Below are 24,598 nucleotides of genomic sequence, written 5' to 3' on the forward strand. Positions count from 1 at the left end.
TTGACTGTCACAGTTTTTCAGAGTGACGTCCATAGGGACTCTTCAATTGTTTTCCCGCCATATGTCAAAGTGAAACCGGAAGAAGGTATGTTTTGACTATTTCTTTGTACATGTAAGTATGTATTTTCTCATTTATTTAAATCACTATTTAAGTTGTAGATAGAAAGTTTCTATCGAGGTTATAGGTGTTTGTGGTTGTAACTGTTAAGTATTAATTAAGCAGTACTGTACAGTAAACACACTGACGCTGTTATATAACAAAATCTGACCTGTTTAACACTAACAGTTTAAAATTCTACATTATCAGTACATTTCCCTCCCCTTATATGTTCTGCAATTTGATAATCATATGGATGGATACTCACTCATGTGATATGAGATAGTTAATCTTTATCTGTTTGTTCACATGTGTGCCTCAAGTCATTCTTAATGTAAGACACTGGTAAGAGTTATAACTTAAATAGTAATTTGTGGGAACATTTGGGATTACGACTGATCGTGTGGTATTTGTCCTACTTTCTTTGAAATGATATATTATTTATATTGACGATAATAATTAATAGGACTTAATTTAAGAATGGCTCTTAGCTTTTGTTTTGTATCCTTTTTTGTGCATTTATCAATTTACAGCAATACTCATTCCAAGGCTGTGAATATTGTAAGGGCTGTACAGGAATAGGAGGTTCTTGGTCTCAGGTTGTACACATGGACTCAAGATTATTAATAACATGATACATGAACGTATTTAAACAGTTGACAAAAATGTAGGAGTCATTTTACTAAATTCAATAATTGTTTAATGCAAAAGTAATAACTTTCTGATGAAAGGCAAAACTCAGCCTATGGGATTGAGCTCAGCATTATATGATCATCTTCTTCTACTGTTCCAATTTTCTTTTCCACTCAACAGAAAGTCTGTCTATCCTGCACTTACATTTTTTATATAAACGTGTACTTAAAATTCTTCACTAAAATTGTCATTTAAGGCTGATTGTTTGTCTGTTTCAGAGCTCCTGTAAATCAAAATGCGAGTCCAATTCTTCCTAAGCGTTATAGTGTTGGTATGTGGGTCAGAGGCCAAGGGTGCGTTACGAGGAATGTTCCCAGACAAACACCCACCCATGTTACAGAATGGTGTAGACCCAGGACAGCCTGTGTTTCTTACCCCATATGTGGAGAAAGGCCAGTTTGACCAGGGTAGGCTTACAACCGTACATGTTCTTAGTTTAGTTTATTACCCCTAAGATTGGGGTGTTAAATGTGTGTGCAGGGGTCGAAATTAGCACAAGCCCACAAGCCCTACACTGGTAAAATGCTCTCCGGGCTTGCTGCAATTCAGGATTTTATATAACAGCAATAGTGTCAGAATTCAGGCTTGTTCATCCAAAGTCTAATTTCGATGACTTTATGTGCACCATCAATCTTTAATGATGGTATTTCCTAAACAGTCCAGAGTTTTGCCCTCAAAACTTATTATTTTGATAAAGTTTACCCAGGGTCAGTGTTTACTTTACCTCTGTGATAATGATCTAAAGCAAAGCACAGAGTTATAAATACTGACTGCCCAGCTGGTATTAAATTTCTAACTGCACACACTAAGGTACATGGATTGATTATTTCAAGGCCAGAATTTGAAAAATAACCCATTTTTTCAATAAAAGCTATCACACTCTTATTTCAGCTGATACTTTGGAAGTTAACACATTCTTGATTCTTATTATTTCAGAATGAAAACAAAATCGTGAATATGTGCAGTTTAAATCTTTTCTGACAGGATAACATTTTATATTTCTCTTAAATTACTGCAACATGATATTGCTTAGTGAATAAGAGTTGTAATAAAAATTGATATTGATATCTTACGTGAATAAAATTAGCTTCATAATTTTGTCTAATGTTCTTTTCAACACAAACTAATGGCATTTTATTAAAAAAGTCAGTGTTATCAATTACCATATAAACGCATCCAAAAAATACCACAGGTGCAAATTAGCACCAAAAAAAGTTTTTTTCTGTAACAAATCTCAGGACAATTATCCAATAGATTGTGTGACGCTTTGATATCATAATTGTAAAAAAAAGTACCAAAATGTAAAAAAAAATTGTGTCGGAGACCGGGTTCGAACCCATGTTGCCAAAATTGCAGTCCAGCGTCGTATCCACTGATATACAACGGCTTACTTTAAATGGGTGACATAATTAAGCTATACACCTACCTCGGTAATATCACATGATAACACTGACTAGCCAATCACGCATAAGGAATAAATTCTACCTGGTAGACAAACCCAGTAATCTTTTTTAATGGAAAAATACGAAATAACTGCTAAACTTAAATAAATTGTAAACTATGTTGTACTTCAGTTAGTAAGTTTCAATGCATTGTACACATCGAGCCAAGTTTATGTCAGTTTTCGACAATTTTCTTTTTTTTTCGCTATTTTATCATAAGGAGTACAGCTCCTTTAATGTTAAGCAATGATTGAAAATTTATGGAATATAGTTTTTTTACTTAATATCTACTGTTGGGGAGGCAGTCAGTAAAAGGTTCGTTACATAAAAGAAATAACTCTATCTATGGTGTGTCACATGTTATCTCATGAGAAATTTCTACAAGATAGCAAGACGACCAAATACTTTAAAAGATTTAACATTTGACAACAGCAAGTAATGTAGGCCCAGTATGGTGCAGGACAGTAGCAGTTATCATAATTTATGCAAAACTGTTTACAATGAAATCATGAAAATTAAAGATTTTTTTAAGCATACCAGGTCAGGCAGCTAGACATATAGTAAAGCTGGTGTGATATTGGAACTGGACTGTTAACATGAGGACAAATAGTTAAGATTAACCTACCGGTATGCATGCACGAACATTGCAGCTCAGGTGGCCAGTAAAGTTGCCCAATCTCTGGAGTGACATGTCAACAAGACAACAGATAGTTCAGTTTTAATCTACATTTCAGCTCAGAAGGCCAGTAAAGTCGGCCCAATCCCTGGTGTGACACAAGACAGTTATGCAGGATTCTTCACTGTTAACAAGACCACAAACAGCAACATGTACTTCTGGTTCTTTCCTGCTCAGGTGAATATCCAACAAAGTGTTATAGGGTTGAGTGAGTGTTTTGGGGGTTGAGTGAGTGTTCTTGGGGTCGAGTTAGTGTTCTGAGGGTTAGAGTAGTGTTCTGGGGGTTGGATTATTGTTCTGGGGAGTTGAGTTAGTGTTCTGTTGTTTAGTGTTCTGTCGGTGAAGTAGTGATCTTGGGGTTGAATTATTGTTCTGGGGAATTGAGTTAGTGTTCTGTTGTTTAGTGTTCTGTGGGTGAAGTAGTGATCTGGGGGTTGGATTATTGTTCTGGGGAATTGAGTTAGTGTTCTGTTGTTTAGTGTTCTGTGGGTGAAGTAGTGATCTGGGGGTTGGATTATTGTTCTGGGGAGTTGAGTTAGTGTTCTGTTGTTTAGTGTTCTGTGGGTGCAGTAGTGTTCTGTGGGTTGGATTATTGTTCTGGGGAGCTGAGTTAGTGTTCTGTTGTTTAGTGTTCTGTGGGTGAAGTAGTGTTCTGGGGGTTGGATTATTGTTCTGGGGAATTGAGTTAGTGTTCTGTTGTTTAGTGTTCTGTGGGTGCAGTAGTGTTCTGGGGGTTGGATTATTGTTCTGGGGAGTTGAGTTAGTGTTCTGTTGTTTAGTGTTCTGTGGGTGAAGTAGTGTTCTGGGGGTTGGATTATTGTACTGGGGAGTTGAGTTAGTGTTCTGTTGTTTAGTGTTCTGTGGGTAAAGTAGTGTTCTGGGGGTTGGATTATTGTTCTGGGGAGTTGAGTTAGTGTTATGTGGGTGAAGTAGTGATCTGGGGGTTGGGTTAGTCTTCCATGAGTTGAGTTAGTGTTCTGTGCATTTAAAAGTACTTGTGGTCTAGCTGTGAGGTATTCTTCCGATTATTATACATGCATCAATAGCCATAGTATTAAAGGCAATAATTCAAACATGATATTATTAAAGATAAGGAAGAGCAGAGTGAGCGAGAGTGTTCTCTTTTCAATTAATTGTGAGTCTTCACATGCATTTCGTTCTTTAAACATAATATAAAAATGTTATCAGAAAAAATCCTTTTTCATGATTTGAATTATTGTCTTTTTCACTCCATACACATGTACATCCTTGTCCTCTGGATCCAATGGTCCTACATGTACCGGTATATATTGCTTGTGGGCGTGTGTGCAGGAGGGCTCTATTATACCAGACCAGTGTGTCTCAACATTTCTTCACAAATTTGGTAATTTATCGTCATCTTATTTAAGACTGCCTCACCCTCATCTTGTGTGGTCACATAATTGAAGGGCAGCACCACCTGGTCTCCTCTGTTTGTCTCAGTATCTCAAAAGCTATGCCCAATTCGATTCACCTCTTGTCATTGAAGATATTCCCCATTCATAGTGTCAGTTACAATGGGACCTTTTATTTAAAGGCATTGCCACTGGATCTTCGAAGTTCAACCAACAGTCTCAGTATTAACAGTACTATGCCTAATATAAATTTCATTTCTTGTCATTGCAGACATCCCCATCCAACGGCTCAGCTCCAGTGCTTCTATGGCTTCAGGGGGGTCCTGGTGGAAGCTCTCTGTTTGGACTCTTTGTTGAGAATGGGCCCTACCTCATTAACAAGGATATTAAATGTATGTTTAGAGAGATTTTTTTTTTTTTTCCCCATCCCATATTTTTTGCACTCCAAAAAGTCAAAAATGCTATCGTTGATGATATCTTTTAATAGATAGTTGGATTTGGCTTTGCTACTTTTGGCAAATTTCCGATACAAACTTAAAATAAGCTTTTTGTCAAAACTAAACATTATATTTGACAAAATTATATTATGAAACACAATATATTTAGAAAAAATACAGCATTTTAATATATGATAGAATAGAAAAAAGAACTGGCACTAACAAAAGATTGTTGAAGAATAAGGAGGGCTATACGACTCAGCCTGGCGTCTACATCCGCGTCCGATAAAGTTTTAGGGCAAGTTGGCATTTTCACTTATTTCTCGAATATTGTTCATTCAATTCACTTCATACTTCACACAGTTGTTCAGGACCATCACACTATAAGGTTTCATGCTATAAGTTAGTGTACAATATAAGTTACGAAAAATGGTATCAAAAACATGTTTTGTATTACTATAACTTACAACTTTTACATCAAGATCACTATACAAAATTAAATGAGTTCGTTTCGGAAAAACAAAACTTTGAAAAACAAAACAATCATAAAAAAAAAACATAAATCACAACTGATATTCAACACAAAAAATTAAACCTTAAAATCAAAATGATTAATTGTATGGTCCATACTCAAATGGCTACAAAATGTTCAAGATGATCAAAAAGGTTTCCATGGTTTATAATTTTGAGTAATTGTTTTTCGCAATGTTGTAATGTTCTTGTATTCAGATAATATTTAAACAGATAGGATGCTTTTACAGGAATTTAAATTTAAGAAGATATATATTTGTTAAAAAACTATTTTTATTTGAATTTACTTTTTATCAAAGTTGTTCTTTTTCACCATGGTAACAATATTTAAATGTAGTATTTCACATACATATATCATAATTAGGGTTTTAGCCAAATTTGGAAAAGGGTAGGGTGTTGCAGAAAAGGGCACATTGTATCGGGATATAGCATTATGAATATGACAAAATATGTTAGAAACGGTGTTTAATGAAATTAATATTAAGTTGCAACTTCCAAAAATGTAAAATAAATAAATGTATTTAAAGTTCTGTTATGAGTTTTAATCAAAACTATTAAGATATATCTGATTATTTAATCATGATTTAAGCCTATGAAGGCAGAAGGGTGCCATCAAAAATGGACAGGGTGCAGCACTTTTCAATAACTCTGTACTTAAAACTCTACCTTATACACACTCATCAAACCTAAAATTAAATTGCAATAACAAATGCAATTAAGTCAAAACAAAAAAATAAGTGAGATAGCTCTACTCAAGCATCTTAAATCATGATTTTTTACATGATTTACATAAATTCAATGTAGTTTGTTACAAAACCATCAAAATACAAAGTTGCAGTTGCTCAGTTAAGTTGCCTTACATTCACAACTTCGGATGATAAAACAGTAAACTACATTGCAACTCAAGAATTTTTTTCATTTCACCTGCACAAATTAAAATTACTGTCATCATTTATAATAAATTCCAGTAAAATTTAATTCATCAATCATGTTGAATTGTTTAATATATCTTAATTAAAATAAGATTAAGCACAGTAATTTTATAGATAACAGTTAACCGATACCCCCCCCCCCCCAAACGCGTGCACACACAAGTACCCCATTCATACACGAAATCGGTAAAATGGATTAAACTAAAAAAGATACATTAAATTTGCTTTTCTTTACTTGTGTAACTGTTTGTATGAAAAATTGGGCAAGATTTTGTTTAAGATATATGATTGTAACTATTTGGTCATAATTGATCACCGACTCAACCAGCAGATGGGATTTCTGTTTTTTCTCTTGTTTTAAACATTTGGCTTATGTCTGCCAATGTCCTCCTTTGAGTTGTGTCAACAATATGGCGGGATGCAACAACAACACTAAATAACTTCAAACATTTATAACATAAGCATGTTTACTTATTAGTGTTTGTACTTAAAAAGAATAAAACTAAAATAAAGATATTGTCAGAAACCGATTGTACAATGGATAATCATTTACTTGAGTGGAACCGATTATTGAAAGTCAAACTGGAAACGATTCCCAACACTACTATAAATATCATTTATGTGGTAACATTCTTAGAAATATTTAAACACACTTGTAAAATCAATGAAACTGTGTCGCAACAAATCTTTTGGGCTGTCTTGCCATTAGACCAAAGAATCATTATATAATAATGTCAAAATTCTCTGGTGACCTTAATAAATTACTGTGAATTCTCAAATAATTGTTGACTGGCACATTACGGGAATTGGAAAAATCATTTAAGTCGATATTTATTGAATTTGTTTGTACTTTATTGCAATTAACATAAAATAAAAATACGAGAATCATGTATAATAATTCACCAGTAAACTCAATTTTCTCATAAATTACTTTGCTGACTTTGTACCCCTTCCTCAAGAGTCGTCACATATCGTTATATTATAACAATGGTTTCAGTTGTGAAGAAAGACATCACGTGGAACAGCAAATATTCCATGCTGTACATCGACAATCCAGTCGGGACGGGCTTCAGTTTCACGGACAAAGACGAGGGATATGCTACTAACGAGGAAGATGTCGGCAGGGACCTGTACAGGTCAGGGAGAAGTTTGCAGTTTTACTTATTAATCAATTGTTTTACTATTACAAGCAAAATTCATGGTATGTCTAGAATCACAGAATAAGGCATTGATTTCGTTTTTAATGGTGATCCCATCCTTAACATGGAGAGTAACTCAAAATATTTCAGGTATAATGTTCGCAATTTCTTTAATAAACACGACTCAAAACACTTCTGATCATGCTATATTGCTTGACTTGACTTTTTCCACCAAAAGTTATATGTACCCAGCTATCATTAACCTAACTATTAACAAACTTACATGTTTTCTTTCTCTCTCTATTTCTGTTTTTATCTCTTTATTCATTCTTTCTCTTTCTTTTCTACTTTTTGTTGCCCAAATCATCATTTTTATACATAAATACACTCACATTCTTTTGCCTGGTGCTTGGCATTTAAAGGATAGTGCTTGAAAAAGTGGTATACTCAGTACTGGTTTAACACAGGAAGGTTGTGTCCCGTATATCTGTGCTTAACACCGAGCACGTAAAAGAACCAAGGGGTCTCTTCGAAAAAGAGCTAGGGTATCACACCCAGACTTCCTTGTATCCCACCACTTCCCCTTCACCATGCTGTCCCTTCAGCAAAAACAAAGGACCCTGTTGGAAATAAGTGCTTGCACTTTCACAGGTTATCCTTGACGGCAAGGTCTAAAGAATTACATACATACATACATATATAATATAAGAAAGAAAAGTGTTAGGAAAAAAATGCCAACAACGATTTTACTTGCTTTTATGTATATGATATACTGTGACAAATCTTCGATCTGGTTGGACATTAAGGAAACTTTGTTGGGTACATTATGGCTCATGGTTATTGGAAAAAGAATGTACATTGAATACATTGTATGTAAAGTGAACATATATATTAATATATATGTATGTAGAGTTGCTATTATGAATAAGGACCTTAAACATTATTTTGTCTTTGTTTAGTATGTGTGCAATAATACATGTTTAAAGCTGCACTCTAACAGATGGACCGTGATCTGATATTATATCACCAGTATTATATCAGTCATCGAAATAAGACTTTTCGATGAACAAGCCCGAACTCTTATTTTATTGCATGGAATCATATTTATGAACAAGCCCTGCTATATAAAATTCAGAATTTGAGCAAGCCCGTAAGACATTTTACCAGAGCAGGTTTTGCGTGCTTGTGCTAATTTCGACCACTGTTGTATCACTGGTTTCCAGATATCTGAGCCAAAACTGGTTCATTCCAAGACAAAAATCAAAAAATGTTTAAATGACAAAATTAATTATCCAGACTGTTTAATAATGCATGTATTTCTTCCCTGTATTTCAGTTGCCTGGTCCAGTTTTTCCAGGTGTTTTATCAGCTCCAGCAGAGTCCATTCTATGTAACAGGGGAGGTAAGTACACAGATGTCTCTTCATTTCTTGAAATATCTTATAACATAATTACAGAGCTTTTTCTGCCCATTTTGGGAAAAAGACCCTAAACATTTTGGGAAAACTTGTGTCGCGAAATTGGGAAATTTTACAGTTAAATGAATAACCTTTCCAGTCTCCTGCAAATGAGGAAATTATTCAATATTATTTTTTTTTTCCCTTTACAAAGACATGAAAATGCTGAAATATCAATTGCAATAAATCATGATAGATAATATTTCAAAATGATCTCTGAATGTGATGTAAATCAAGGATTTCTTAATTCAATTAACCCCAAAACTTAAAATCATTAATTTATTAAGATGTTGAATTAACCAGTACAGGTAAAAGTCATTCATAAAACAAAAAACATTATTTTTTCAATTTTGATTGGGATTTTTTCTGAAGATTGGGAAAAATATCTTATATTTTGCTTTGGGAATGGGCCCGATAGTCGGATTCATGGGCACTACAGAAAAAGCCCTGTTGTAATTTCATTTAAAGCTGCACTCTCATAGATACATTTCAAAATATTGTATTACTTGGCCCTTTCTCAGTAGATTATATAAAAACTGGGACAGTTGTTATGTTATCAAACATAAAATTAAATGGAAACAAACTTGCCTTAGATTACTGTTCTGAATTTTATTTCGATAAATATCCAAAATAATCAGCTGATTTTATATAGTTAGGCATATCACGTTTGTTCTGATTAACAGGTTAACCTCAACTTTATAAGTTGATTGACATCATAGAATCAAGTGTTAACACACAAATTTTGTAAGGCACAACCTCCTTCAAACTTGACAAAGACAAAGTCAAGCATGACAATGAAGATTTTTGATATGCTGTCTGTATTATGCTTAAATCGAGAGTTATTGTTGTAATCCGATTTTCTGAAACTCTTATGCCAAACCAGTCAAGTGTGATAAAATTTGATTGGGTTTGCTACAAAAAAAGGCCAAATTTACAATAGGAAGAGACAAAAAAAAAGAAACTAAGATTTCGTTTTGGTGAAAGGTGGAAGTCATTGGCAGTGACTTTGTGGTCAAGAATCTTGGAATGTCAAACTTGGCAAGGTCTTTTTCCTATAGATGCTCCATTCTAACCAGGGCCAGTATTCATAAAAAATCTTAAGTCAATTCCTTACATAAGTCATTTTCTTAAGATACCTACCTCACTTATCATAGGATATATTCTCTTGTTAATATTAGTTATATCTGAAACACTTCTATTTCATTGATTTTATTCAAAACACATACTTTTATCTAAAAAACACACACTTTTTAGCTCTACTGGCCAAAGGCCAGAAGAGCTTATGCGATGGTAATGTGTACGTAGTATGTGCGTCCGTGCGTCTTTAAACAATTGCTTGTGAACACGATACAGTCTTCAGTTTTGATTTTATCTCGATGAAACTTGTACAGTATTTAGATATCCATTAGAGCTCGGTTACTTTTGAAAACCAGCCAGATCCGCCCATGCATGCCTAGATTATGGGCCTTGAAAGTATAAAAAATCAGTGCGTCTGTAAACAATTGCTTGTGAACACGATATAGTCTTCAGTTTTGATTGCATCTCGATGAAACTTGTACAGTATTTAAATATCCATTGGAGCTTGGTTCTTTTCAAAAACCAGCCAAATCCGCCCATGCATGCCTAGATTATGGGCCTTGAAAGTATAAAATATGTTATTTTTAGCTAAGTCTATTTTTAGCCAAGTCTACATGAGTGAAGTCTATTTTTAGCAAAGTTTACATGTAAAGTCACAATTGCTTGTGGGTGTTTGTTCGATTCATGGCCCTGGGGACATTACTGGCCAAGCCCCCAGGTTCACAGGTTTGGTATACTTAAATTGGGAAATGTTAAAAACCTTTTTGTCTGAAACAGCTATGCAGATCCTTGCTATCTTGAACAAGGCTTAATTTAGTGGACCACTACCATAGTTGTTCAAATTATACCCCTTTGGCACTGCCCCAGGGGTCACAAGTTTCCTAGGGACTTATTTAAGAAATATTTTCAAATCTTCTTGTTTCAAACCACAAGGCCCATACCTTTGATATTTGTTGTGGAGCATCATATGATGACTGTCTAGCAAAATATTTGAAATTATGCCCCTTGGGCAAAAGCTGGGCCCACCCCTTTTGACTTACTTTTTAATTTTTAAAGCTACAGCAATGAAATTTTGACCATGTGTACAGTTTTGCAAACAAGCATCAATGTTGTCCTCGGATGTCCTTGACTTTGACCTTTTGACCAACTTTTTAGCTCGACTATTCGAAGAATATGGAGAGCTATACTACTCACCCAAGCGTCGGGGTCGGCATCAGCGTCACACCTTGGTTAAGGTTTTGCATGCAAGCACACATAGGTTAATATCTCAGCAACTACTAGAGGTATTGCAGTGAGACTTGATGCAGTGGTACTCAACCATCCAACCTACCTAATTAACCAAGTTAGATAACTCTAGTTTTCATTTAATGCAAATAATAGGCCTTTATTATTCGACTTAGAAATTCTGGGTAAGGTTTTGCGTGCAAGCACACATTGATTAATATTTCAGCAACTACTTGAGGTATTGCATTGAGATTTGATACAATGGTACTCAACCATCCAACCTACTTAATTTTCCAAGTTGGATAACTCTAGTTTGCATTTAATGCAAATAATTGCCCTTTATTATTCGACTTAGAAATTCTGGTTAAGGTTTTGCGTGTAAGCACGCATAGGTTAATATCACAGCAACTACTTGAGATATTGCATTGAGACTTAATACAATGGTACTCAACCATCCAACCTACTTAATTAATTAAGTTGAATAACTCTACTTTTCAATAAATTTAAATTATTGCCCCTTTTTTATTCGACATAGACATTTTGGTGAAGGATTTGCATGTTCTCTCTTTTAAGTCAATACCTCAGTGAATACATCATGTATTGCATTGAAACTTTACACACAGGCTCACAACCATTTAACCATCTTCTTTAATCAAGTAAGATAACTCTATCTTTCATATAATATAATTTTTGCCCCTTTCTAATGTGACTTAGAAATTCAGGTTAAGGTCTTGCATGTTAGCACAAATAGGATAATATCTAAGCATCTACTTTATGTATTTCTTTGAGACTTTAAACAATGGTATTCAACCACCCAACATAATTGAATAACCAAGATAGATAACTGTATTTTGCAAATAATGGCCCTTTATTATTAGACTTAAAAATTATGGTTGAAATTTTGCATGTAACCACATTTATGTTAATGTCTCAGCACATCATGTTTTGCATTGAAATCTAATTTAACAATGATCCATGCATGTTTGGCCAAATCTTTTCAGTCCATACACTGAATAGTCGAGCGTGCTGTCTCTGTGACAGCTCTTGTTTATTTTTAGAGCTACAGAAATGAAATTTTGACCATGAGTACAGTTTTGAAAGCAAATATTTTTTACCCTCAGATTACCTTTACTTGGAGATTACCTTTACTTGGCACATATTGAAATAGTTCATGCAACTAATTTGCTTACAACACTTTCTGTCCTCAGATGTTGACAAGCAGCATTTTCAGCTAAAACAAACACAAAAAATGAACTATATATTTGTTGCCTATTACTCATACGTAAATGCTCTGGATTGAAAATGACCACAAGAGCCATGCCAGTAGAGCATAGGCCCTCTTGGGCCTCTTGTTTAATTTGATTTCAATTATTTTAGGAAATTGACTTAAGTCAAGAAATTAATTAAGATGTTTATGCATACTGTCCGTTGTGTCCCAGTGCTGTTAAAACACTGCTTGTTTGGAATCAATCAACTGCTGTCCTCTTGATGTCCCCTAGGTGCCAGCATTCCCAGCCAACACAAAACTTTGACAAGGACATAAGCTATGTATTTATTTAATTTTTTTCAGTCATATGCGGGCAAGTATGTTCCAGCCATAAGCTACAAGATCCATATGGAAAACCAAAACCCCTTCAAGAAATTAAATATCAACCTACAAGGTCTGGCTATAGGGGATGGACTCTGTGATCCAGAAACTGTAAGTACAAACAGTATACGCTTTAAACATAGTAATTTTCCAACTGTCAAGACACTGTCATGCCCTTCCAGGCCTGGCTATAGGGGCCAGGCTCTGTGACACAGAAACTATGCGTACCAACTCAACATAGTACTTTTCCATCTGTCAAGACATTGTCAACACCATACAGGTCCTGGCTATAGGGGACGGGCTCTGCTATACAGAAACTATGTGTACCAAGTAAGTACTCAACATAGTACTTTTCCATCTGTCAAGACATTGAATATCAGCCTACAAGGCCAGGCCATAGGGGTCATTCTTTGTGACTGTGTGCAATTGTAAGTCATCTTGTCTGTAAAAACATAGTACAGTCAGCCTGCAGAAGAAATGAAAGCGTTGTAAAATTGTAGGCACGACAAGCATGATTTTAAAAAAAATTCAATAAATTAAATTGTATTCACAAGCAATAACAATCAAATCCAAAAAACTGTAACCAATAAGTGCCTGTCATTGTCTAACAGGTAACAGCTAGTTTCATAACAGTAACTTGTAAAATTGTATGTACTAGGTAAAATGAGCATTGCTTTCATCTAGCAAGTGTTTTGCTAGTTTATTTTTTTAAATGAAACCTTTTGTTGGCTGAGGACATTTTGACTATTTGCAGTATGTAAAAAAAGGCAGGGTCTATGAGTCAACATTTCTCCATTTTTATTTTTAAAAACGGTAGGCGCGACAAGTTTGATTTAACTTATTTGACAATTCTATTCACAAGCAATAACAATCAAATGCAAAAAATTAAAATTAAAAAATTAAGCGGCCCCAAACTGTAACCGATAAGTGCCTTCCATTGCCTTACAGGTAACAGATAGTTTTATAACAGTAACTGATAAACCTTCATGTGGTAAGTTAAATGAACATTGATTTCATCTCGCAAGTTTCTTGCTAGTGTATTTTTATTTGAAATGATACCCTTTAATGGCTGAGGACATTTTGACTATTTGTAGTACGTAAAGTAAGGCAGGGTCTATGAGTCTATGAGTCAACATGTCTCCATTGTCTGCGTGATTATCTATTCCCCTCAGTTCCTCATCAAGATTTATTTCAGATTCTTCTGCTTGCTTGGTCTTTTGGTTTGCATTGTTTTAAACCCTGTCACACCTTACGTCCCATTTTGTAGCCCTGGGGCATTTATTATTTTAACATGTCATGTCAAAATGTAGATTTGACGATACTTGATTTTAAGTTACAGTACCAAATTCTGCAGAATAATGTTAGTGATATTTTTGGGGCTTAGTTCACTGCGAAAATTGTGGATACAATTAATTGAAAAACCCATTATAAAGGCTAATATTTTTTTATTCTGTACACAATTCATATATACATGTGCTCTTTTGTTTTGATCATAAAATTATGTGTATCATTTTAAAAGCAAACTTCCTGGTTATAAGACTAAGTAATATTTTATGATCAATTTAGAAACATTATAATAAAGAAATAAATGGACATAAATGGACAAACATTGAGCCCATCCTGTCAGCGAAAAAATGACAAAATATGTTAGGATCAAGAATTTTGGTTTGATATGATTATGTTATTATTATGTTGTATCACAAATGTTATTGAAAGGTTTATTCAAATTCAAATTCAAAAATCTTTGCCATAGCATTCAACATTAGAAAAATTAACATACTAAACAATCAGAGAATAAAACCTTTTTAGAGAGAACATTGTGTTTCAGATGATGCCGCAGTATGCCGACTTCATGTTCCAAATTGGTATGTTGGACGAAACCCAAAGGGACTACTTTCAGAAGTATGCCATGCAAGCCACCACGTACATACAGAATAAACAGTTTGGGAAGGCTTTCGAGGTTGGGATGTTGATTTCATACATACTTAACAATGGTCCAATTTTTCAGAACTTTGTGTTGAAGTTAGCAACATGATTTACGACATCGTTGTTAATTTTTGAACTTGAATTATTTCATGATGTGCTCACATATTTAAATGTAAACAAGTACAGCTGAAACAGTTGTCTCAAATCTTGTTAGAAATTCAGCAGATCACAAGTGTATCCTTAACTTCCAGAGCAGTAACAATTTTTTAGTTAGCAACGATGACATTAATTAAACAAACTTCTGAACAAACGGCCCACTACGGTTTGTTTCATTGTTATCTATGACTTATATTTAAGTAGAGGAATAATAATGTTGCTGTTGAATGACAACAAATTTAATATTCTATTTATATCATAAACACTTTCATTATTTATTGTGTTGAATAAATAAACCTACCTATAATATTAAAACATTATAAAGATAAATCATTCTGTAATTTTGCTGAGATTTTTAGCTCCACTGGCCGAAGGCCATGGAGCTTATGTCGTCACAGATTGTTCGTCGTGAGTGCGTGCGTGCGTGCGTGCGTGCGTAAACTTTTGCTTTAAACGACATCTCCTCTGAAACTGATAAGCGGATATTGACAAAACTTCACAGGAATGTTCCTTTGGTGGTCCTTTACCAAAATTGCTCAAATGGTTCCGGTCCATTGCACAATATGGCCTCCAGAGCTAAAAATAGCAAAATCTTTAAACGACATCTCCTCTGAAACGGTTCGGCAGATTTTGATGAAACTTGACAGTAATGTTCCTTGGGTGGTCCTTTATTAAAATTGCTCAAATGGTTCTGGTCCATTGCACAATATGGCCGCCACAGCTAAAAATAGCAAAATCTTTAAACGACATCTCCTCTGAAACGGATAGGCAGATTTAGATGAAACTTGACAGAATTGTTCCTTGGGTGGTCCTTAACCAAAATTGCTCAAATGGTTCCGGTCCGCTGCACAACATGGCTGCCAGGGCAAAAAAATAGAAAAACCTTTAAAGAACATCTTCTCGGAAACCGATGATCAGATTTTGATGAAACTTAACAGAAATGTTCCTTGGATGGTCCTTTACCAAAATTGCTCAAATGGTTCCGGTCCATTGCACAATATGGCCGCCAGAGCTAAAAATAGCAAAATCTTTAAACGACATCTCCTCTGAAACGGTTCGGCAGATTTTGATGAAACTTGACAGTAATGTTCCTTGGGTGGTCCTTTATTAAAATTGCTCAAATGGTTCTGGTCCATTGCACAATATGGCCGCCACAGCTAAAAATAGCAAAATCTTTAAACGACATCTCCTCTGAAACGGATAGGCAGATTTTGATGAAACTTGACAGAATTGTTCCTTGGGTGGTCCTTAACCAAAATTGCTCAAATGGTTCCGGTCCGCTGCACAACATGGCTGCCAGGGCAAAAAAATAGAAAAACCTTTAAAGAACATCTTCTCAGAAACCGATGATCAGATTTTGATGAAACTTAACAGAAATGTTCCTTGGATGGTCATTAACCAAAATTTGTTAAATGGTTCCAGTCCACTGCACACCATGGCTGCCAGAGCTAAAAAATAAAAAAAACTTTATACGACTTGTCGTCGAAACCGATGACCTTTTTTCGATAAAACTTGACAGAAATGTTTGTTTGGTGCTCCTTTACTCAAATTGCCCAAATCATTTCGGTCCACTGCACAACATGGCAGCCAGAGCTATTAAAGTAAAACAAAAATTTAAATAACTTCTCAAAAATTGATGATTGTATTTCTATGAAACTTGACGAAAATGTTCGTTAGGTGGTCTTTGCTTGAACCTTTTGGCCAGTGGAGCACAGGCACTGATGTGCCTCTTGTTCAAGTTAGCTTTCAAAGAATGTGAATGTAACTAATTTATTAAGTTAAAATCTAAAAAAAAATACACAAAATAAAAATAATGATTGACCCTTGCTGTATAAAGAACTGTTTAATTCTCTCATTACTTTCAGATTTTTTATCATCTCATACTTGAAGGCAAAGGCAGCTACATATATAACGTTAGCGGGGTACAAGACTACTACAACATCCTGCGCACAGAGGTGTGTTTGATTATTGGAACTGCATGCTGTGTCTGTGCTTGATTTTCTCTGCTTATGTTTCAGATATTTGACATGTTACTCAATGGTGACCTCTACCCCTACAAGCCCTACTTCTACAATGTCACCAACACAAATAATTACTACAATTTCTTACTAACAGAGGTAATAGGGCTTAGCCAAGCTTTTTAGTAGAATTATTAGGGCTTTAAAGTAGAACTGTACCTTGTTATTTTTTAAAACCAAAATGTTATGTATTAGCTGTAATGTTTGTTAACAGAGTTGAACATATTTAAAGGGACTAGACACCAGATGATACCATTGCAAGAAAAAAAGAAAATTGTCAAAATCTTAGATAAAATTGATATGGTTGTGTTCAACGCAGTGATTCTTACTTAATGATGACAAAGCTAACAACACATATGTCTCTTTCACAGTTTTTGTGAAATTTTCAATTTGAAATTTACTTGGTTTTTGTACTACGTAAATCCCAGTAGATTTAAAAATAGTGTTGGTGAATGTATCTGTACAAAACACCTGACTTTCTCGTGCTAAATATACATACTATAAACTGGGAAACCATCAGGCGCTATTTATAAACGGGTAATCTCTGCTGAGATAGGGACTGTGGACTTCTATTAATCATGTAAAATGATGTATTATTGGCCTCATACTAGCTCTTAATAATTCTACGCATGTTTTGAGGAAATACTGTATTTGCCGATTTTTGGTGTCTAGTCCCTTTAAAAACTTTTGAAAATATTCAATAAAGCTATTATAGATTCTATTTTTAGCATCATTTGTCTAGTAGTCCTCTTTTGAATTCTAAAGAAAACTAAGCCAAAAAAAATATGATTTATTTAAAGAAGTTGGTAATAATGAAAAGTCAAAGAATATATGGTTAACAATAAAAAGATAACTTTCATGTCAGATTTGGACCTGCCAATTTAATACCGTATGACCTTATCATTAAGTTTTATGGTCAACCTTTATTGTTTAAGAAACCAAATGATGATTATATTTTTTCCTGCTGGCTACCAGGTTTTCCGTTTACAACTTGACACTTAACATGAGTCAGTTTGGTACGACCGCCCTTAATAAACATGTTTCCAATGATAAATGGCATATATGTGTAGGAACACCCATCACATTTGCTTAAAAATCAAAGTCAAATTTCGTCGCATGGCAGAATGACGAAACAGACAAGCTCGTGCTTGTGTTTCACATCTGACTTCAAGTCCTTTCAAAACAAGATGAAAATGGATCTCATGTGATTTAATAGATTCATTTTTCCATTGAACCTATCACATATTAGCATGCTTTTGCTATTCTTAACCGTAATGCTTCTACACATTTAGAAAAAAATGCTTGTATGTTATAAACCGTTGAATTATTTTTATAGACTTAGAGTTGTTGATGGCGGTCAGAGGTGTTATTATCACTGGAAAAAAATTCAACCGTGGCGCCATAACTCCAAAACCATTCCAAGATATTGAAATAAAATGTAGACATGTAATAAAGACAATGTGCACAGAAGTATAGCAATTGTTGAGTTATGCCCCTTGTTTGGGAAAAAACAAAAATTGGGAAACACTCCACAGCACTCTTGTTATAGATTTTAGGAAACAATCTACATTTTCAGCCAATTAAATTGCAATAAGGCAATCATTCAGTACTAGGCTTAATCATTAAGAATTTTGACTTTTGCGGGTGTTTAAAGTTCCCCCTTCTGCCACTCTTCCGATACACACTTCCTGCGTCAGATTTTGCATTGACAATGTGTCAGCCAATGGGGTTGTATTCTAAGTCAGTTAGATAACATGATGTAACATTTTAATGTTTCAGAAAGGCTCGTTCGCTGAGCACACATCACCTATTCTTAATCATTTAAATGTTACTCATGTCATATAACTATTACTTATACATTTTACCATCCAGTGTTGTATTAATTGTCAATGAGTGAAGTGGAGGATAAATTAGGATGTTCTTTTAAATAATTTAATACTTTCTAAATATAAGCATGTCTCTTATTCCTTGCATAGTTCAGCAATCTGTTGTTAATCTATATTATCAAGTAATTCAAACTTAATATTTACTGTGAGAAAAAACATGTATATTTGCAAAGGGGTTATCAGTATTTTATTACGGTAATACCTGTTCATATAGCCGCCAGCAGACTTTGACTACTATGCCACCGCGCTGGCTGATCCCATGATCAGAAGGGCGATCCATGTGGGGAATCTGACCTATCACAGCGGAGAGCAGGTAGAGAAACACATCATAAACGACATTATGGACACTGTGAAACCATGGGTGGCCGTGCTTATGGATAACTATAAGGTTTGTATACTAGAGTTAAATTATGTTTAAGCTTATTTTGAGCATTTAGCGTATATACTTATTTATTTTACATCAATTTTGAAGACACATATTAATTGATATGAATCACTCTAAAGTCTGCTTCCTGGGTACAAACAAATACTGATGTCCTTTTTGAAAAGGAAAAGAGAATGGTCCTCGAGGGGGCACGAACCAACAACCTCTCTGCTAGACTATTGTCACCCTCCCAACATTTGTGATAAATGTGTTTATTATAGTCATTGTGAAGACAAGGGTTGCTTTATTTCTGGAGTATGGCAGAATACTATCAAGAGAGCTTTGATATACCTTCTGTGCTGGCTTGAATAAAATATTTGTTTAAGGCTACTTAATGTATTAAGCAATCATGTATAGTTTTTTGCACACTGATAATGAACTTATTAAATACAATGTTCAATATTTGCCTAACCGAGTCGAAACAAGTTTATTCTGGTAATGAAATGTTTTAAACTTTTCGTTGTCAAGGTAATGATGTACACTGGTCAGTTGGACATTATTGTGGCCATTCCTCTGACTGAGGCATTCCTTCAGACAGTCCAGTGGTCAGGGCTTGACCGTTACAAGTCAGCTGACCGTATGATATGGAGAATCAATGACAGCGACAAGGAGGTGGCCGGATATGTCCGACAAGTAGACAACTTCTACCAGGTAGGGGAGATTTTTTAACATGATTTTTAATACCTTGCAGTTGTTAACATGAGAATTATCAGGCAATAACTTGTGTTGGCCCTTAAGTATAAAAATGTTTTTTTCATTTTTAGCTCGTCTGATATTTTGAAAAAAATGACGAGCTATTGTCGTCACTTGATTGTCGTTTTCGGAGGTGTTGGTTAAGTTTTGCGTTTAGGTCACTTACATGGAAACTATCAAAGCTATCACTTTCAAACTTTGGAATACATGTTCACTATCAAATCTACAATATGAAATAAATAAACTGTAAAAGGATAAAATCAGATAAGCGTTCAGCACCTGCAGGCGGTGCTCTTGTTCAATTTATGTCCCTTACAAACACAGACAAACATCTGCTTGTAATGGACTTGAATAATTTTCATCTGTCACTCATCCAGATATCATATATGTCAGATAATTTAAAACCACCTCTTTGTATAAACACTGATAACACATTATTAATTAATTGGTGTTCTGATAATCGATTATAGTTCGAAAATCAAGGAAAATGGTCAAAATTGGCAGCTATCAATGATTTTATCAAAAATGGATATCGAATATATAAAAATAACCACTATAGTCTGTCCATGATTTAAGAATATTTTCACCACATTTTTCTTTCTTCTTTAAAATGAATATCATTTTAAAATTTGTGACTATTGATAAAATAATAATTATATTTAATCAGTAAATGAAAAATAACCTAACAAACAACTCACAAAGTATGCATAAGAAAAATGTATTTGAAAAAAATAAAGCCAAAATGAAAAGTGAGAAGTGTTTAATGTACATGCATGAAAATACTCAATTATCACTCATTGATCAGTTTTCAATATCTGATTATGGAAAGTGAGATTTGGTCGAATCACCAACACTACTATTTCTTAGTCTAAAATAATAGACGTGTTAAACAGGATTCTGTGAAGGATTTGCCATATCAAAAATCGTCAAAAAATCCGTCTTCGTACAATTATTTGGACTATACAGTACTATTTCTGTAATAACACTAGACCGATATACATTATTTTGGGAAAAAATAAAAATATGCACATATTTTTGTAACTTTTATTTTCTATTTTAAATAAATCATTTGTTACATATCAAACAATAAAGAGATGAACAGCATATTCTTTAAAAAAAGGTAAACAAAGAAAATAATCCAAGATATATACCAGTCATGAGACGTTGAGAATGTTATATAGGGCACAATGTTTAGATTAAAAGAAATTGATTCTCTGATAAGATTTTAGCTCTGTTATATGTATTTAATTAAATGTTCAATTTCTCCTCAATGAAACTTTTTATCTCTCCAGGTCATAGTGAGAGGTGGCGGCCATATTTTACCCTACGATCAGCCGGCAAGGAGCTTTGACATGATTACCAGATTTATATCCAACACAGGCTTCTGATTATTTATTTATATCTGATAGTTTTGTTTAACTTCCTTGTGTTTTGAATAATACAACATCTTTACATTGTTTGAAATATTTTGATACTTAAACTTTATAAATTATCACATATATTTTACTGATTTAGATACTGTCTTTTCATGGGCATATACAGCATATTCATTTTTAAATATTTAAATTTATACTGCTGTAAGAAAATAATTTTCATCCCTTAAAGCTGCAATCTCACAGATTGATAGTTTTGGCTTTTTTTTAATTTTTTGTTTCAGAATCAGCTAATTTTGGTATCCATGCCTTCAATTCAATCCTATAAGATAGCTCACAATAGAACAGCTCTAAATTTTTTGGAAAACTGCCAAATTTTTAATTTTTCTTTAAGTATTAGGAATGCTTTTAGCTATAAAACATAAATTTACAAAAATAAATACGAACAACTGCAATCTGATCTTTTAACAGCAGTAATTAATATACTCTTATATATGTTCTTATATCACTGGTTTCCCAACATCTTTGGCTCATTCAAAGACAAAAAATTGTCAAAGTGGTCTAGTCTGTGAGAGTGTAGCTTTAACCTACGTGATTCTTTGCATAAGGCAAAATGTGATTCTTGACTTTATTGCTATTTTGATTGTTCAATATTGAAGTTTTATCAGTTAATTGATAAAACATTGTTTGGAAGAAGTTATCGATATTAAAATACTCAATCTTAATTGCGTCAGTTTTATCTTAATACATGTATAGATAGATATGATAAATCTGAGAGTGGTTGGTAGATATGGTGACATTTATGTTTACCAGACTTAAAGAGACTTGCTCATGCTTTAGTAAAATACAAAAAAAAAATGTTTGACCGAATAAAGTGCGGCAAATCATTACAAGTGTTAAAACTAAGATACTTACGGTTAGAACCCTTCAACAAATGTGGATATGTGCTCAAATATTGTCTTTGGAGTCCACAATTTTGAAAAGCATTTGTTACGCGCTTTAACAAATGTTGATATATATGCTCAAGTATCGTCTTTGGACAATTTTTAAAAACATTAGTTATGCATTTCAACAATTATTTATTATAGGCTTAAAGCTTAAGTTATCCATATATTTGTGTATTAGCCCTTGTGGGTGTGAGGTTTTATTGTCAGTTTTCTTAATTTTGCACCCCACTTAAAGCAGAGTATTTGTTTACACTTATAAAGTATATTTCTTTTCTGCAATTTCATAATCAAAGAGTCAAATTGTTATAATATAATTAAATGTTTTCAGATGAATTGCAGAGAAAAATAATTGGTGCTAAAACATGAGCGAGTCCCTTTAAAAACTGATAAGTTACAGGGAAACATGTACATGATACTACATTTGTAATCCTCTGATTGCAATATTTAAAGTGACACTCTTATTAAAAATCAATACACACACATGTATAACAAACATCAATTTTGAGTGATAAACCTTTAACTACTTACTTAATAATGCATTTAAGGAAAATATTAATTACTGATAATAAGATTGTAACCTCGTATTTAATAGCAGAAAGTGCAAAAATATTAAATGATTGGTAAGTGCTAAAAGATTAACCGTGATCTACTATAGTCACATAAGGTAGAAATACTGTGTTTCATGCACATTTCTTTCAAATTAAACATAGTATCCTTCTTAAGGACCATTGTTTTTTTTACATTTAATCATCCTTTTTGGAATATTAAAACAATATTATTAATTGTGGTAAATCTTATTTAGGAGTAAGAGTGCATCTTTAACATTTTTTGATGGGTACAGGTATGATATAATGTAAAATCATTAAACATTTCTGAAATATCTTGAACAAATTTCACTAAACTTACTCGTTTCCTGTTACACCTTAACTATGCAGAATCAAATTTAATATATATATGTTGAGGCCTAAATTAAAATTAAGTTTGTTTGCCCTTTACCGACCGACCCGAAAAAAAGCCGCCGACCCAAAATATTTTATTGCAAAATTCGTGAGAATATTTTTTTTTTCAATTTTGCAGTCACGATTTGTTTTCGCTGTTTTTTCGCCGTTAGTTTAGTTTATTTTCTTTCCGCTCAATCGTTGGGTTCTTTAAATCAATCAAGACAAAAGAAGCGCTTGTTGTACGTTTTGTGAACGATTTGCAAGCGTCTAGAAAACAGTTCATCATCATGGCGTCCATATTAACATTTTGTTACAGTGTTTTTATTAATATTGATGGTAAATTAAATCAAATTGCGAAAAATAAAATAAGTTCTTTCGAGTCCACTAACACATGGGAAGATGTATTATCAGACTTCATGAATAAGGCAAACGTAACATTACAAAAAACGGATTCCGTTACAATTTCCGTTTGCAAAAACAGCACCGATGTCGAAAGTTTCCATCCAGACATTTCTGAAAGTATTTCGGTGCTCAATACCTTTGACTGTTCGTTGAAGTATGTTACTTACAATATAAAAAGAGAAAGTGATATCAATGATCAGAACAACAATGTTGACGGTGACGAAGTTATATGTTTTCTAGTCAGACATCTCTAGTCTTATAGTCAGACATTTTTGTGTGTTCTACACATGTAACTAAAGAAATTGTATCTGTTAAAGGATTGTCCCAAGAATGTCACAAGTATTTTTATAACTGTGCACAATTCTTGTCCATACATGTGTATCAGTTTTCTGCTATAAATAAATGGTAAAGTTGTTAGCTTTGTGAATAAATAACATTTAAAATCCCTGCTTTTTAAAGTAAATATGGTATAGATTTTCCAGGTGTGATGCATTGATGGACCATGCTTGATATGAAATTCTTACATATTCCCCCAAATTTATATGATCAGAACGGAAGTTTCTTTCTACCTCACAATAATTACACTGCCATTTATACAAACACTGCTGCAACATGTTTGGTCATACATGTCACTCTTAGAATGTTGTCAAGGTCAGAATTCCAAATCAAGCAATAATACTCTGCCATCTGACAGAGAGTTTAACATTTAAAAGTAACAACACGAGTTCTATCAAAATTAATTTATTTTGCATATATAGTTAAAACATGCCTCCCTCCCCCTTTTCTACAGACTCGGGACTGTCATGCACTCTTCTAGTATGATAATGTATGGGGTGTAAAATGACTAGCAGTGAAAAGATTGAAAAACCACATCCAGAAATGCCAATATTACACATTTGTGTCTAGATCTACAATCATGCAAGAAGTTAGTGCAAGGTGGGGTTAAAGCAAAGTGTCCTGCATGTACAGTAAAGCATATCAATACAGCATACATTTATATATTGAAGTACAGTCAAGCTTACAAATATATATTACAACACACGACAAGGTGGATAAATACAGAAATGAGGTGAACCATGCATATAAAGCTATATATCATTTAATAATAATTTAAACATTAAAATGCATTCCCATATATTAATGTAATGGTTGCAACAATATGGTTCA

General features: G+C 33.7%; 1 protein-coding gene across 4 annotated transcripts; it reads left to right on the plus strand.

Annotated features, from left to right (window-relative positions):
• Positions 1-37: 37 nt before the first annotated feature.
• On the plus strand, positions 38-21,866 carry LOC128236061 (probable serine carboxypeptidase CPVL). 4 transcript variants are annotated; one of them, XM_052950895.1, is made up of 12 exons: positions 38-85; positions 1,009-1,197; positions 2,967-3,085; positions 4,553-4,673; positions 7,179-7,317; positions 8,656-8,722; positions 12,648-12,776; positions 14,494-14,625; positions 16,766-16,864; positions 18,866-19,039; positions 19,544-19,726; positions 21,061-21,866. In XM_052950895.1, the coding sequence occupies exons 2-12, from the start codon at positions 1,026-1,028 to the stop codon at positions 21,154-21,156; spliced, it is 1,431 nt and encodes a 476-aa protein (XP_052806855.1). In that variant the 5' UTR covers positions 38-85; positions 1,009-1,025; the 3' UTR covers positions 21,157-21,866. The 4 variants fall into 4 exon arrangements, with proteins under 4 accessions (XP_052806855.1, XP_052806848.1, XP_052806843.1 ...); XM_052950888.1 differs by having other exon boundaries at positions 70-112; XM_052950883.1 differs by lacking the exon at positions 38-85 and adding an exon at positions 422-442.
• The last annotated feature ends 2,732 nt before the right edge of the window (positions 21,867-24,598 follow it).

This window comes from Mya arenaria, chromosome 1, assembly GCF_026914265.1.
Source record: "Mya arenaria isolate MELC-2E11 chromosome 1, ASM2691426v1".
NCBI lineage: Eukaryota > Metazoa > Mollusca > Bivalvia > Myida > Myidae > Mya > Mya arenaria.

Bases quoted from the DNA above. Each gene is read 5' to 3' on its own strand.
- LOC128236061 (XM_052950895.1), top strand. From the start codon at position 1,026: ATGCGAGTCCAATTCTTCCTAAGCGTTATAGTGTTGGTATGTGGGTCA. The intron at 3,086-4,552 runs GTGAATATCCAA...TTGTCATTGCAG, and splicing joins TCTGGTTCTTTCCTGCTCAG to ACATCCCCATCCAACGGCTC. The intron at 12,777-14,493 runs GTAAGTACAAAC...ATTGTGTTTCAG, and splicing joins GACTCTGTGATCCAGAAACT to ATGATGCCGCAGTATGCCGA.